We start from the raw sequence: 14,873 nt of genomic DNA, 5'->3' as shown, positions 1-14,873 counted from the left end.
ATGACAAACAAAAAAGAAAACCTCACTCCCACATCAGATTTTTGGGAATAATTGTCCGAAGACCAGAATTTTTTTTTTTTTGTATAGCCTTATATATTAACAAATAAAGAAACTAAGAGTACCTTTTTTTCCAACTAGAACAATTTGAATATTTTCTTTTTCTTTATTAGGTTTTGGGGGGTTGTGTGGGTCAAATGGGTGAACATGTGTGCTTTAGATCATAAGGTCTGTTATTGAGTCAAGTGGGGTTATTTTGATTCCCCACTTGTGCATGACTAGGAGTAGGGTTGCCTGTCCAACCTCTGGGACTTGTTCCAGATCATCCTGTTTCTTCCCACCGCTAAATCCCCCTTATCATATATTAGTCCTGAAATGATGTGGTTTGTGTTGACTGGACATTAAACCCCATTTTCTCTCTCTCTCTCTCTTTATTAGGTTTGATACTGAACATACTCAAGATGAAGAAGTTCATTTAGACAGTTTCTGTGTTATAGCTTCTGGTATTGAGGTTGGTGTATTTCCATTACATTAAATCTAATTGTTTTGACTTGAAAACTCCATCAGAATATATAATTTTTTCATTGAACAAAGAATTTTCATAGATTTATCAGTGCCCCAAAATCTTTTTAACAAAATATTCTGCATTGTTTGGTGTTTAGATTTTGAATTGTATGTATATATATATATATTATTTGTTGATGATATATATTATAGAATAATGCTAATGGAAGTCGTTTAAAAGATATGATAATAGAACAGGGTATCGTACTGTCATGTGTGGAGTATATACTAGAACATTCTCCAGCTATCAAAACATTACTAGCGTAAGTTAAACATTTTATAATCTGTCTTTTGTCAATTTATACATTGTCATTTTATCTTTTTGGTCTTTATCCTGGTCCCAATGATATATAGATGGTGGGGCTTGTAAAATGCCATTTAAAGAAAGAACTATATACACTTAAAAAAATGTAAAGTCATGGGTATTTATTTTGTATGTGTTTAATTTGGGCATGTTTCATAGCACGGTTGCTCTCTTTACAGAACTGATTCTGAAGTATGGAAAGAGTTTTTAACCAAACCTGCTTTAGGTTATATCTTGCGAATATTGACTGGTCTTTGTCCGGGACATAAACCAACACAAGTAAGGTTTTACTCTATTATTTCACAGTTTATATCTGCTGGAAACTATCAAATTCTGATATCAATGCTATTTTCAGTGGACTAAATTAAAAAAGATTAAATATTTAATTCAGTTTTATATATTATGATATATTAGCAACTGGTTTGTATTGTATTATAAGTCTATAAAATAGTTTAGTTTCTTCAAATAATATTATTTGTTTTTTGGGGGGGTTCTTTTAGGGATTGATAGCACAGAAGTGTATACCTATTTTACATAAAATGGAACAAGTATCATCTGATAAACATATTGGTACACTAGCTGAAAATCTCCTTGATGCTCTTAAAGAGAATGAAGAAGCAGCTAAAAAGGTTTGTAAAGAAATCAGTTGTTGTAATCAGTATTTATTGTAAAATTTAAATGTGTGATAATTTAATGTTTTAATACATAGTATAAAAAGTTTATTCATGAAAATCTTTTGACTTTATATATATATATAAAATCATATTTTATGTAAATATAAAATATAGAGTATTATATATATTGTAATGTTTAATATTGTTAATTGTATAGATTGAAGATATAAGAAAACAGACAAAGGCAGAGAAGAAAAGGTTAGCCATGGCAGTTAGAAAGAAACAGTTAGGAGCTCTGGGAATGACTGTAAGTACTCATAATTTTTGTCTAGTTATTCATAATAGATTTAAACATTATATTTTTATGTCTTAAGTGTTTGTCAATGGCAATACATCAAAAAGATCTCAGTGATTTTTAATATTTTGTGGGTTTGTGCATGTTGGGCCAAAAGAAGGAACTTTATTAAGGGGTGAAGCTATCCGAAAAATGCTTTCTGAAATTCTAAAGCTAGTGAATTGAAGATGGCACAAGTAGTTAGGAAATGTAATAAACAAGCGAAAACTAACATTAAAGATAAGAATAAAAAATTTGTTGCCAGGGTAACACATTTTTTTGGAAAAAGTATGAAAAACGTAGGTACACCATATCTCTGGCACTAATAAAGATAAATGTCTCATTTTCGGACTGCTTATTCTTTTAATGATAACCCCAAAACCAGACAAAGAGTTTTTCTCAATAATTTTTATAGTTTCTTGGAAAATGGTGTTTAAAACATTTGCCTCATCACAATATTTTGTCTTTGGAGAAATATTTCGGTAACTTTTGAAATATTAATGATAATTTAAATTGCTTTCTGTCTGTGACTCTCCACCTCTTAAAATTCTGAATTTTTGCACACAAATTTTGGGAGTTATTTCCCTGTCTACCAATGAATTTATTGAATTTTTTAAGACATTTTTGCTATGATCTTAAATTTCGAAGAGTTTTAAAACTTGCTCAGTGCTGTTTGTTTTGCTTTTGGTGAGAAGCTCCTGTCTGTTTATTGCATGCATTATACTGCTTATTAATAATGGTACATGTATTTATAGACTAATGAAAAAGGTCAAGTAACAGTAAAGAGTAATGTACTAAAACAGATGGAAGAATTAAAGGAAGAAACAGGTTTAACCTGTTGTATCTGTAGAGAGGGTTATAGATATCAAGCACAAAAGGTAATACAGTATTTCACATCTTTCTCTGTTAAACTGCGCCTCTGATCTATGATTGTAGTTACATAAGATTTAAATGTGGATCTATATGAAAAATGTTGGGACACATTTGTTTTTCAGAATATTCTCCTGTGTTGAATATATTGTTTTTTATACGCCCACATTGAAATGTGGTCGTATATTGTCGTCGCCCCCGTCCGGCCGGCGGTCTGGCGTCCACAATTGCTTGTGGATGCTCTAGACGCTAAAGCTAATATCTGATTGACTTTAAATTTATACACAGTGTTTAAGGTCTTGAGACGAAGAAGCCTATTGATTTTAATATCCAATTGACCTTAAATTTATACACAGTGTTTGAGGTCATGAGACCAAGAAGCCTATTGATTTTCAACGATTTCCAATAATTACTGCCAGAGTTATGGCCCTTGATCACTTCAAAAACTCTTGTGGACGCTCTAGAGGCCAAAGTTAATATCCAATTGACCTTAAATTTATACACAGTGTTTGAGGTCATGAGACGAAGAATCCTATTGATTTTCAACGATTTACGATAATTACTGCCAGAGTTATGGCCCTTGATCACTTCAAAAAATCTTGTGGACGCTCTAAAGGCCAAAGTTAATATCCGATTGACTTTAAATTTATACACAGTGTTTAAGGTCATGAGATGAAGAAGCCTATTGATTTTCAGCGATTTCCGATAATTACTGCCAGTGTTATGGCCCTTGATCACTTCAAATAATCTTGTGGATGCTCTAAAGGCCAAAGTTAATGTCCGATTGACTTTAAATTTATACACAATGTTTAAGGTCATGAGACGAAGAAACCTATTGATTTTCAACGATTTCCGATAATTACTGCCAGAGTTATGGCCCTTAATCACTTCAAAAAATCTTGTGGATGCTCTAGAGGCTAAAGTTAATATCCGATTGAGTTTAAATTTATACACAGTGTTTGAGGTCATGAGACGAAGATTCCTATTGATTTTCAACGATTTCCGATAATTACTGCCAAAGTTATGGCCCTTGATCACTTTGCAAAATCTTGTGACGCTCTAAAGGCTAAAGTTATCATCCGATTGACTTCAGATTGATACACAGAGTTTAAGATCTTGAGACGAACAAGTATATTGATTTTCAATGAATTTTTATGACTTGAACAGTTAAATCCATGATATTAAAAGCTTTGCATACAAAACGTTAGCATGGGGCAGAACTTTATAAAAACCAAACAAATTCTAATAGTTTTCTGATAATTACTTTGTGAGTTGTTGCTCTTAATCAGATTTTAGTGTATTATTATAAATGTTTCATTACCGTAAAAATATGCGACAACCCTTGTTGACTGCCCGGACGATTTAGTTGCTGTGGGTGTATGTTTTGTTGCCTGGCAACCTATCTTGTCTCTTTAACATGTCATGAGAAATAGATTTTGTATTTGTATTCTAGGTTCTAGCAGTATATACCTACACTAAACGCTGTAATCTGGATGATTTTGAGAATAAACCTAGAAAAACTGTTGGATATACAACCGTATCCCATTTTAACGTTATTCATGTTGATTGTCATAATGCTGCTGTCAGGTCAGTATTTCTACACGTATCTTGTGTTATTTAATTATATCAATTGATATAATTTATAGTTAAAGTATTTTTAATATTGGCAAAAGAGGGTCTTTTGAGAGATACTGGACAGAGGTTAAAATCTTCAAAGAAAAAATCCTACCGAAAAGTTTATGTTCTTTATTTATTAGGATGTTTGATTAATATTAGTATATTTGTGTTTTCAGACATGCTAGAGGTAGAGAAGAATGGGAAAGTGCTGCTTTACAGAATGCTAATACTAAATGTAATGGATTATTACCAATGTGGGGACCTCAAGTACAAGAATCAGTGTTTGCTAGTTGTCTTGCCAGGTCAGATAAAAAAACAAACTTTATTTCCGAAAAGGATTGATTTATAATTATTTAGAATCATAACTATTTTTACATCGCTTTCTTCACCAATTGGGCTAATGATGATCTATTAATTTAAAACAGTTACCATATTTAACACTAACTTTCTATAAAATGGATGCCCATTTCCTTTTGGTCCCTTAGTTTTCAGCTTATTTTCTGAGCGTAACATGAATTGATCATTATTTTTGTAATTGGTAAATTTCTTTCTATTCTGCAACATTGGGTTTGTGTTCTTTAGAGTTTGTGAGAATATTTTCTATTTTTAATTTGAAAATAAAAAAAATCCCCCGCTCAACAGTAGTGCAAACAGATTTGTAGTTGCAATAAGAAGTGGTTTATTCTTCATAATGTTTTGGGTGATATGACCCTTTTTCAAATGATAAATTAATTAATCCAGTGTCACCTTTATATTCACAATAGTAGTGACGTCACAGGATTTTCAAATTTATACGATATACAAACAATGATTTTTAAAAAAACAGAAGATTATTAAAATTAACAGAGTAAAATGATTAAAGTAATCAGGGTGTTTACAATTTTTAGATTGTAAAAATCGAAATGAAACTGCCCGACAAAATGGCCGCTCTTTGTATGCAAATTGTGTAAGTATGTAATACAAAGGTTATGGACCCTCTGGAGGTCACAATTTTTATCCGATATTGATGAAACTTAAAACATAACTTTATATTCCAAAAATCTCAGTCCCTTTTGATATTTGCGCATTTCAGACCATAACTTTCTGGATTATGGCCCCTGATTGCACCAAAAATCGATTTTGTTTTTAGCTTGTTCTCTATCCATCTCTTGCAAAATGTGGGCGTAACCTGCCTGGCAGCCACTTTAAAATAAATCTTGCCATAAAATGATGTATAACAGTTTATCGTGGATTTCTTGTGAGATTTCAGATTATTTTTTTTCCCTTTTTTGGTGCTGGCTTCGATATCTCCTATTTTTTCTTCTTTTTATCTTTAAATAGCTTTATCTGTCTTTCCAATAATCAGCAAATATAGGTTTTTGTTTTTCAAATATGTAGCAAAGTGTTCCCAGAGTATTAAAACAAATTTTAAGGAAAAGGTAGTTGTTAGTTCTTCTGGTATGGAGCGGTTAAAAATGAAAGAATTTAGGAAATAGATATGTTGTAGACAAATATATGTAGACCCGTGCGTATTATCTGGAAGCTTTTAGGGTAAGGGATAAAGTTCTATGGTGGAAGCCAGTACCAGTTGGTGGTGGATACGGCAATTTAAGGATCATTTACAGTTTACTTCTTAGGAGTTGAAGTTGTCCATTAAATTTGATAAGGTGAAGGAAGTTGGCTTGAAATTTAAGAAAATCTTTAATTTATATTTTCATATCACAATTTATTTATCATTTTTGATACCATTAATTTTTAGAATTTATATAATTAGCTTTTATATTCCCCCATGGAATATGGAAGAAGTACATATTCTACAGAATTTAAACTCTATACTATCTGAAAGGTATTTAGTTCAAAAGGTGAATGAATGACTAAAACTTTAAAAATCATAACAGGAGGTGACGTCATTGACGAAAATAGACCAATATTAGACATCAAAGGAAACTTTTTTGTTTTTCAACCAATTTGAATGCGGTTTTCACCAATATTTGTAGTTGTTCATATGTCTTAACTTTTATGTTGAGACATTGTGGCCTCTACGACGCATGCGTATGGCTCAATTTTAAGCCCAAAAGTGAAAAGAGTGAAAATCTTGAGTGTAACTTTTTTTATTTTTGAAGATTTTGACTTGAAACTTTCAGAATACATTACAAATGGGTGGATTAAGCCAAAATGTCAACAAAAAATTTCTGATTATCTTCAACTTCTTTAATTTTGCCTTATTTAAAAATATTTGTAAATAAGAGTCGTCTATCAACTTTTAAGAGTAATCTCATCAATTTAAAATTCACCATAAGTGCCACCATCTTCAAAATCCTACTCGTCCAACAATTTTTTCAATATTGTCATATTTTTGGAAAGCATTCACAATTCGCATTCAATCAGAGTGTTTAGAGTTTTGATGTTTGACGTCATAAAGGTTTTTTTTTTTTCAAAAAGTGTAAGACTTTGAAATCGGGTAAAATGTCAATGACAAACGATAAATTAAGTCATTTGGTGCTTATTCTGAAAGTTTTATCAAGATAAGTTTTTAAACAAAGGTCCTGTGCATCTTTTGAAAAATATTAATGTGATAGATTATGGCACAGCACCTTTAATATTGTTTATGTTTAATTTAAGGCAACACAAATAAAATTAGTTGTTTCTCGGGCACCGCCCGCACGCAAAATTGGTTGCGCGTGCGGCCTATTTATTAGTCTTGATGAAAAATAAAAAATATGTAACGCCCGCCCGAACATCGATAAGCAAGTCATAAAAAGAATATGCCGCATGTATCGACATGCCCCATACGTGAATATCCATTCAAACGTATTAAACTGATTTAGATGCAAACGCTCATTTACGGGTCTTTTTTATTGATATCGAAAGAACCTCCATTTTTGTATCACGTGATTTTAATTACCTCCCCTTGTGAACTAGAATTTGATTCGTGTTAAACACCGAAAGTGATTGACAACAATGCAATGTATTTCAATCATTCGATCTTAATCGGCTCATTATTGCCGGCTTCAGTCGGTCCATGTTTGAAAAAATCCTACTTATAAAACAATGAATCGTAGAACAGGTTAATTATTATAACTTGTGGCTACGAATACGATACGATAGTCACCATACCTTAGTCAGAATCTGGGTCATTAGCACATTTAACGCTAGTTTTGATAATGCGGAAAATAATAATTGGATTACACATTTGATGGTTTTACTGACCAGTTGTTAGTTAAATTTAAATAGTCATTCGATATAAACCCCAGATAGAACACTGAATATCCTGAGAAACACACCGAATATCCCGAGAAACAGTCATTTCCCGAATCCCGATGACACGTGACATGCATTGGTTGGAATTAGGTCAATCATTATAAACCAGCGAAACTAGATTTAGATCTAAGTGTCGTTTACCGTGATGATTATTTTTGATACACATGCTGACAGAGGCTTACTCTTTAAAATATTGTCGTTATTATGGACGTCTATTAATAGTCGTACGGAATTTTATTTTAAGCCAATTTTAATTAGACTTGATTTTTGGGTTTATGTTCTAAGTATGTATAATATATAACTGAAAGCAAAACCGTAGACGAGTAATGACTTTCTCATTAAAAAAAAAAAAAATTACAAGGCCGCCCTCCCGCCCCAACAATTTTCAACAATAGCCAAATTTTATTTTGCACCATCCTCTAGCCAGAAATGAGGTAAAAAAAAAAATAACCCGCCCTCCCCCTTATAGTTTCAGCTGTCAGTTGCCCGAGAAACAAGACATTTATTTTGTGTAGCCTAAATGTTTACCAAAATATGTGTTTGGCTTCTACAGTGAAAATAAGTCATTTGAGTATGTAATTGTTTGTCCACATATTTATATAACACGTCTTTTGTCTACATGACGTCTTCATTGAATACCATTAAAACTAAGCTCTCCTGTGCCGCTGTTTTAACCTTTTTGAAAATCTAATCTTACTTTTATTTTTCAAAAGAGCCGTGGTGGCTCAGTGAATAAGGCACTGCCTCGCTAACCAGACGGTTAGCTACCGGTATTTCCTGAGACAGTTCCTTGTGGTTGCCTCATGTCCCTGGTGCAGATTGGAGGGTTTGGCAAAGTACAATGTTCAGTGGTTCAGATGGAACAAAAATTGCAACAAAAGAAACCCGACAGAATAGCTACTCGCTCAGTGTACACAAATAGTGTAAAAGTGTAAAACCAAGGTGGGCGTATCTTGCATGGCCACCACCCTGTTTAAAAAAGAATGTCTAACTTTGAAATTGGGTAAACTGTTGATGGGAAACGATTAACTAAGCCATTTGGTGCTTATTCTGAAAGTTTTACAACAATCCGTCTGTAAACATAGGTTATGTGCAAATTTTGCTTGCTGAAATGTTTTTCCTATAATATAAGATAGGGACTTTTTGACAAACTGTAATAATCCTTTTTTCTTTAAGATTCTTTAAAAAAAAAAGATAGGACAACAAGACATATGAATCTATGAAACGTTTCGACAAGTATCCTCTTATCGTTATCAAGCACAATAAGAGAATACTTGTCGAAACGTCGTGCTTTTAGAAATAAACTAGTGATTGTATCCCATAAAAACTGCGTTCTATTAACATATTAATCTACTAGATATTGAAATTAATGTAGAAGTGTATGATTGGGTTGTATAAAAACTATCAAACCTGATTCAAGAACAGGTCTAGTTTATTCTATTATTATTATCTCTAGTCCAATCTAAAAATCGTAAACACCCTGATTACTCTAATCATTTTACTCTGTTAATTTTAATAATCGTCTGTTTTTTAAAAATCATTTGTATATCGTATAAATTTTAAAAATCCTGTGACGCACTACTATTGCGAATATAAAGGCGACACTGGATTAATTAATTTATCATTTGAAAAAGGGTCATATCACCCAAAACATTATGAAGAATAAACCACTTCTTATTGCAACTACAAACCTGTTTGTACGTACTACTGTTGAGCGTGGATTTTTATATTTTTATTTCCAGCAGCTACACAGATCTACCAGCCTGTCCAGCCTCTGCTACTCTTTTAAGGGATTGTTGCCGTCCCACCTCTATTTTTCCTGCTGTTTTTAATTTGTTTTTTATTTCTTCTAGACATAACAACTATCTACAAGAATGTACTGGTGTACGTGATCCTAGTTACCCATTTACAGTACATGATTTAAAACTACTATTACTAAGGTTCGCTAATGAGAAGTTATTTAGTGAGGATAGTGGAGGTGGTGGTCGACAGAGTAACATGCATCTTATTCCTTATATGTTACATATGGCTCTGTATGTTATTAATAGGTATGTAACATCTAATAAATATGATCTTATATATTATGGTTCTATATGTTACATATCAACAGGCATGTATTATCTTCTATATGTTACATATCAACAGGTATATATATGTATATGTAGCATACTGCTACCTATGTTCTTAACTGATATGTAACATGTTATTTGAATATTTCAGTACAAGGTTTACTAGTAGAGAAGAGAAGAATATTGGTAATTACCTTGATTTACCCAAAGATAAATGGATTGAAAATTGTTTTGAGGTAAAATCTTTACGAACATATATGCTATGATTTTTGTAGTCTACAATGATGTTACCTCGCAAAGAAAGCAGAGGACTATTAAATTTGGTCTGTCATTTCATGTATCTGTCTATGTGTTGCACTCTGTGGAACACAATAACTCTGCTTCTAATTAAGGTAGAAAGTTCAAACTTGGTGTAGTTTTTCATAAAGGTGACTGTCTCTTCGATGATGGCATTTTCTACTTAACCTAAGTAGAGATAGGCAATATAATTTTCAATGGTTTGGAACATGGTAACTTTAATTCTACTTGAGTGAGGGTGTAGTTTCATTATAACAATATACTAAGACTATTTAACAACACTTACAGAATGATAATTTTTTGTATTGAAATCATACAATTAATTCTTTTTTGTTTACATTTTTATTTATTTTTTATTTTAACAATTTATCATATAGATTTTGACCATTTTATTTGAAATTGCAGACAGAGGGTCCATTGTACTATCCAGTTCTAGCTATGTTAATCTTTACTTCTGATAAATGGATGGAGAATAGAATGAAGTTCCTGGAACATCTAGTAATAGCATCACATGTTAGAACAGTTTGTTCTATTGGCGCCAAAAGGTAAGGTTTACAAAATTTGAAAAATCTATGCTGTAAAATTCGGTAGTAAATATCATTTTGCTTATGGCTCAGTAATCTAGAGGTCCTGTGTTCGATCCAGCTGTTGGACGCGAAATTCCCTTCAAGACTTCCAAGCATGATTTCCCCTTCTTAGTGGTGCATAACCAGTGTAGTGCAGGATCAGAATATAGTCATTAGGATGGTATGAAAAAAGAAGTTGTGTGTGCATGATGGCATGCACATAAAATAACCCATGACAGTTGGAATATGACAATGAGTGGATGGAAATGCCACTGTTATACCCAGCCTTGTGTATATAAGTAGTCAGTCAACATGTAAATATTTTCTTTCTTTTATTGTAGTATACCAGATTCCAGTAAAACATTGAAGGAATATTCAGTCTATAAACCAGTTATAATATTCTTTGGACTTATTAATAGTTTATTCCTGAAACTATTTAAGGTAAACATCTTTAGAAAAAGTATATCATTTAATGTCTATTATAAAAAAAATGATTTGATTATCATGAAAATATATTTCTATATTCCTACGTCAAATTCCATTTAAAAAAAAAAAAATGTTTTGAATAGATATTATGGTTGTTGTTTGTTTTATTATAGAAAGTAACTGTACCACCAGATGGAACATGGAGTAATAGTCTTGCTGATTATTTAAGATTTAATGATAAGATTGTATTAGAGACATGTGATCGTGTTTTAGCTATTTATCAAGAGGAGATCATACCTTGTGAATCTATCACAGAATTCTTTGATGTTATGGGTATGTCAATTATCACCTTGTAATAGTCAAGTAATGGATTTCATGTAACATTCACTCAGTACAATCGTCAATTTCCAAACATTCTATAGGCAATGATCTTAAACTTTAATATTAACGAGTTGGACACAACTTATTTGCTGCAAAGATTCCAGTTTAGTTTTGACAAGCACATCGTCTGAGTGATAGAAAAGCTGATTTTTGGTTAATCAGATTATAAATCCATCCCAATCAGCATACCTTGCCTAGCGTACAACACTTGCCATTACCATTGCTTAGCTTATTGTTCAGTTTTGTCAAGGTTAACTACACCTCAGTCACCTGTTATTTTCCGATATAGTTTCCCCTTGTCAGTGGTGCAGGACGGAGGGCCTGAGAAGGAACAGGTTCCAGTTGTTCAGATGGAACAGAAAATCACTGCATGGCATATACCTGTCTTCATTCGCCCAGTTGGTGCAGGAAAGTAGTATGTTAAACCCCATTTCATTTCAGACACAGTCAGGTCTCTAGCCTTTTTCCTGTCTATTTCTATACGCCCACATTTTCATGTCGTCGCCCCTGTCTGGAGGTCTGTCAGTCCATCTGTCCACAATTTGTTTGTGGACACTCTATACAGGTCACATTTTTGATACGATTTCGAGGAAACTTGAAATATATGTCTATCCCCCAATGATCTAGGTTCCTTTCGATATTGGCATGTATCGGACCATAACCTCATGGATTATGGCCCCTGATTGTACGAAAAATCCTGTTTTTAGCTCTTGGACACTCTAGAGGTCACAATTTTCATCCGATTTTGATGAAACTTGAAATGCATGTTTATATCCCCAAAATCTTGGTTCCTTTCAATATTTGTGCATATCGGATTGTAACTTCCTGAATTATGGCCCCTGATTACGAAAAACCACATTTTTGGGTAGTGGTCCATTCGAATATATCACTGTTTTACCGTAATGTCGGTTGAGTTCGAATTTGTGAAAATTGGACCAAAACTGCCGGACAAAATGGCCGCCACTCATACGCAAATAGTGTAAACATATGGTCCCCAAGTTCACAAAGCATTCTCAGGCTTAAGTTGAGAATTTACTCAACTTTCAATCACTGTTTATGAGAAATATAAAACTTTGCACATAGTTTCTTATTGACATATTTAATACATTAAAACAACAAAAGTTTTATAAAGGGCTATATTTTAGTTAAAATGAGGCGAACAATTTTGAGTAAATTCTTAACTTAAGTATGAGAATGCTTTGTAAACTCGGAACATGGTATATCAAGGTTGTGGGCCCTCTAGAGGTGACAATTTTGATCCGATTTTGATGAAACATGAAATACATGTTTATAATCCTAAGATCTTGGTTTCTGTCGATATTCGCACAAATCGAATCATAACTTCCTGAATTATGTCCCTTGATTGTACGGAAAATGTGGTCCCGCCTGAGGTCACATTTTTTATCCGATTTAAAAAGCCATGTGAATATATCACCATTACACCCTGATGATGGTTGAGTTCGAATCTCGTGAAAATCGGATCAAAACTGTTGCACAGAATGGCCCCCCTCGTAAGCAAATAGTGTAAAAAATATTGTATATCAAGGTTGTTGTGGACCCTCTAGACGCCACAATTTTTATCCGATTTTGATGAAACTTGAAATGTATGTTTATGTCAAAAAGATCTTGGTTCCTTTTGATAATCGCGCATGTCCGAACGTAACTTCTTGGATTATGGCCTCTGATTGTTCGAAAAATCGTATTGTTAGCTTGTGGACTCGCTAGAAATCATAATTTGTATTCAATTTTAAAAACTGTTCTTTTACAACACCATTACACATCAATGAAAGTTGAGTTTGAATTTTGTAAAAATCTGACCGAAACTGCCAGACAAAATGGATGCTCCTTGTATGCAAATAGTGTAAAAGTATGTAATACCAAGGTTGTTTTATCCGATTTTGATAAACTTGAAATGTTTTTTTATAATCCAAAGATTATTTGCGCATTCCAGACCGTAACTTTCTGGATTATATGGCCGCTGATTGTACGAAAAATCGCTTTTGTTTTTAGCTTGTTCTCTATCCATCTCTTGCAAAATGTGGGCATATCTTGCCTGGCAGCCACTGGTTATAGATGTTTTTATAATGAATATATATTTTTACTTTCAGGATTGCTGGAAGATGTATCAAACCCAGAGGCTCATTTCACTTCTTTATTAGCTTCACTACCTTAAATTGTATACCTTGCTTATTGAATAACTATTATTTATTAGCTTCACTACCTTAAACTATACTTTGCTTATTAAATAACTAGTGTTTATTAATTAGTGTCATGATTTATTGTAAAATGTCTTAATTATGTACATCACTGTCATTTCAAAAAAAAAATAATTTAAATTTTGGATTAATTGAAACATTATTCTTAGGACTTGGGACATATTTCTGAAATATCCCACTTTGATATCATCATGATCCAAGATATTGTAGTCATTTATACTGATAGTGACAACTTGGAATTATAAAAATTTATTTTGGGGCAAACTAACATTTAGATTAATAAGAAAGTAATAGTGTAGCCACTGAATATATGTTTTCAGTTAGTATTACCTATGTTTATAGGTCCGTGTTGAGTTTCATCTCAGATAAAAAGAGATATAATGGTTTATTTTGTGAATAAGTTTGTTTGCACTAAATGTATAATATGTCAAGTTTTACTATATTTCAATATTGGCTTAAAGAAAAGTTTGCTATTTTTCGGTTTGATCAGGTAATAGTATGGGTAAAATTATTATTAATTAAAAGTGTCTAATTTCTATCAAATCTGGATAAAAAGAATTACATGTATCTAAATTTTAGTATTGATTTTCTTTTGTAATTTATGATTTGAAATAGGATGTGCAAGTCACATTAAAAATTCTATATCAATACTTTTACAATATTTATTATTATTTTTTAATTTTTGAAAACTAATTCTTTTTTCTTTGACTAAAATGATGACATGTATAAAAGATTATGCAAGGTCATGTAATAATTTATTTATAGATTGTTCTTCTCACCTATTATTTGCTTTATTCACCTTGGTCTGATAAATATATATTGATTGGTATACCAATATAAACTATGATCGATGTTGTTAAATAAGACTAAACTGCTTTCAATGGTATATGTATCTGTGTTATCCTTTCAATTCATATACTAGTGTTGATGGCAGATCGTGCCTTTTCAAAGAGGGGTGGGCAGAGTGGAATTGATTATTTGAAAGTGAAGCAAGCAACTGTTGATAGTGGATCTCCAGGAGACGAAGTGACATCGGCCGTCTGGAAATGTGGAAATGGTATTTAGTCCATTGAAGAGTACAAAAAACAAGTGGTTGCCATGCAAGATATGCCCACATTTGGCAAAAAAAGGTGGTTGGAGAACAGGGAAAAACTGTAGTCTCTATCGTGTTCACAAGATTTTCAGAAGAGGCGATAACTTCTGAACAGAATATCAGGGATCACTGAATATAGGGTTCGCGCTCTCATGACCTCAATGATACACACCAAAATAAGAAAAAATACCATTAAAAACTGTAGCCTGTAGCCAGTTCAGTAAGTTTTCAGCAAAGGTGCGTAATTCCGGAACATGAATATGGATATGATTCGAAATCTTATAA

The 14,873-nt window shown here is 32.5% G+C and overlaps 1 protein-coding gene across 1 annotated transcript in view; it reads left to right on the top strand.

Annotated features, from left to right (window-relative positions):
• The window catches only part of LOC126808947 (E3 ubiquitin-protein ligase UBR4), a 95,543-nt gene extending 81,162 nt beyond the window's left edge, over window positions 1–14,381 (top strand). The window contains exons 103-116 of the mRNA XM_050534018.2: window positions 436–508; window positions 715–824; window positions 1,045–1,144; window positions 1,366–1,494; window positions 1,697–1,786; window positions 2,569–2,691; window positions 4,137–4,270; window positions 4,477–4,602; window positions 9,394–9,588; window positions 9,761–9,845; window positions 10,312–10,451; window positions 10,814–10,913; window positions 11,072–11,231; window positions 13,388–14,381. Of these exons, the coding sequence (XP_050389975.2) occupies window positions 436–508; window positions 715–824; window positions 1,045–1,144; window positions 1,366–1,494; window positions 1,697–1,786; window positions 2,569–2,691; window positions 4,137–4,270; window positions 4,477–4,602; window positions 9,394–9,588; window positions 9,761–9,845; window positions 10,312–10,451; window positions 10,814–10,913; window positions 11,072–11,231; window positions 13,388–13,452 (1,630 nt within the window). The 3' untranslated portion in view covers window positions 13,453–14,381. The remainder of the gene's footprint in view (window positions 1–435; window positions 509–714; window positions 825–1,044; window positions 1,145–1,365; window positions 1,495–1,696; window positions 1,787–2,568; window positions 2,692–4,136; window positions 4,271–4,476; window positions 4,603–9,393; window positions 9,589–9,760; window positions 9,846–10,311; window positions 10,452–10,813; window positions 10,914–11,071; window positions 11,232–13,387) is intronic.
• Window positions 14,382–14,873: the final 492 nt, after the last annotated feature.

Source organism: Patella vulgata, chromosome 1 (genome assembly GCF_932274485.2).
Source record: "Patella vulgata chromosome 1, xgPatVulg1.2, whole genome shotgun sequence".
In the NCBI taxonomy this organism is placed as follows: domain Eukaryota; kingdom Metazoa; phylum Mollusca; class Gastropoda; family Patellidae; genus Patella; species Patella vulgata.
Note: the sequence above shows the minus strand (reverse complement) of the source record. Positions and strands in the feature narration are given on the sequence as shown.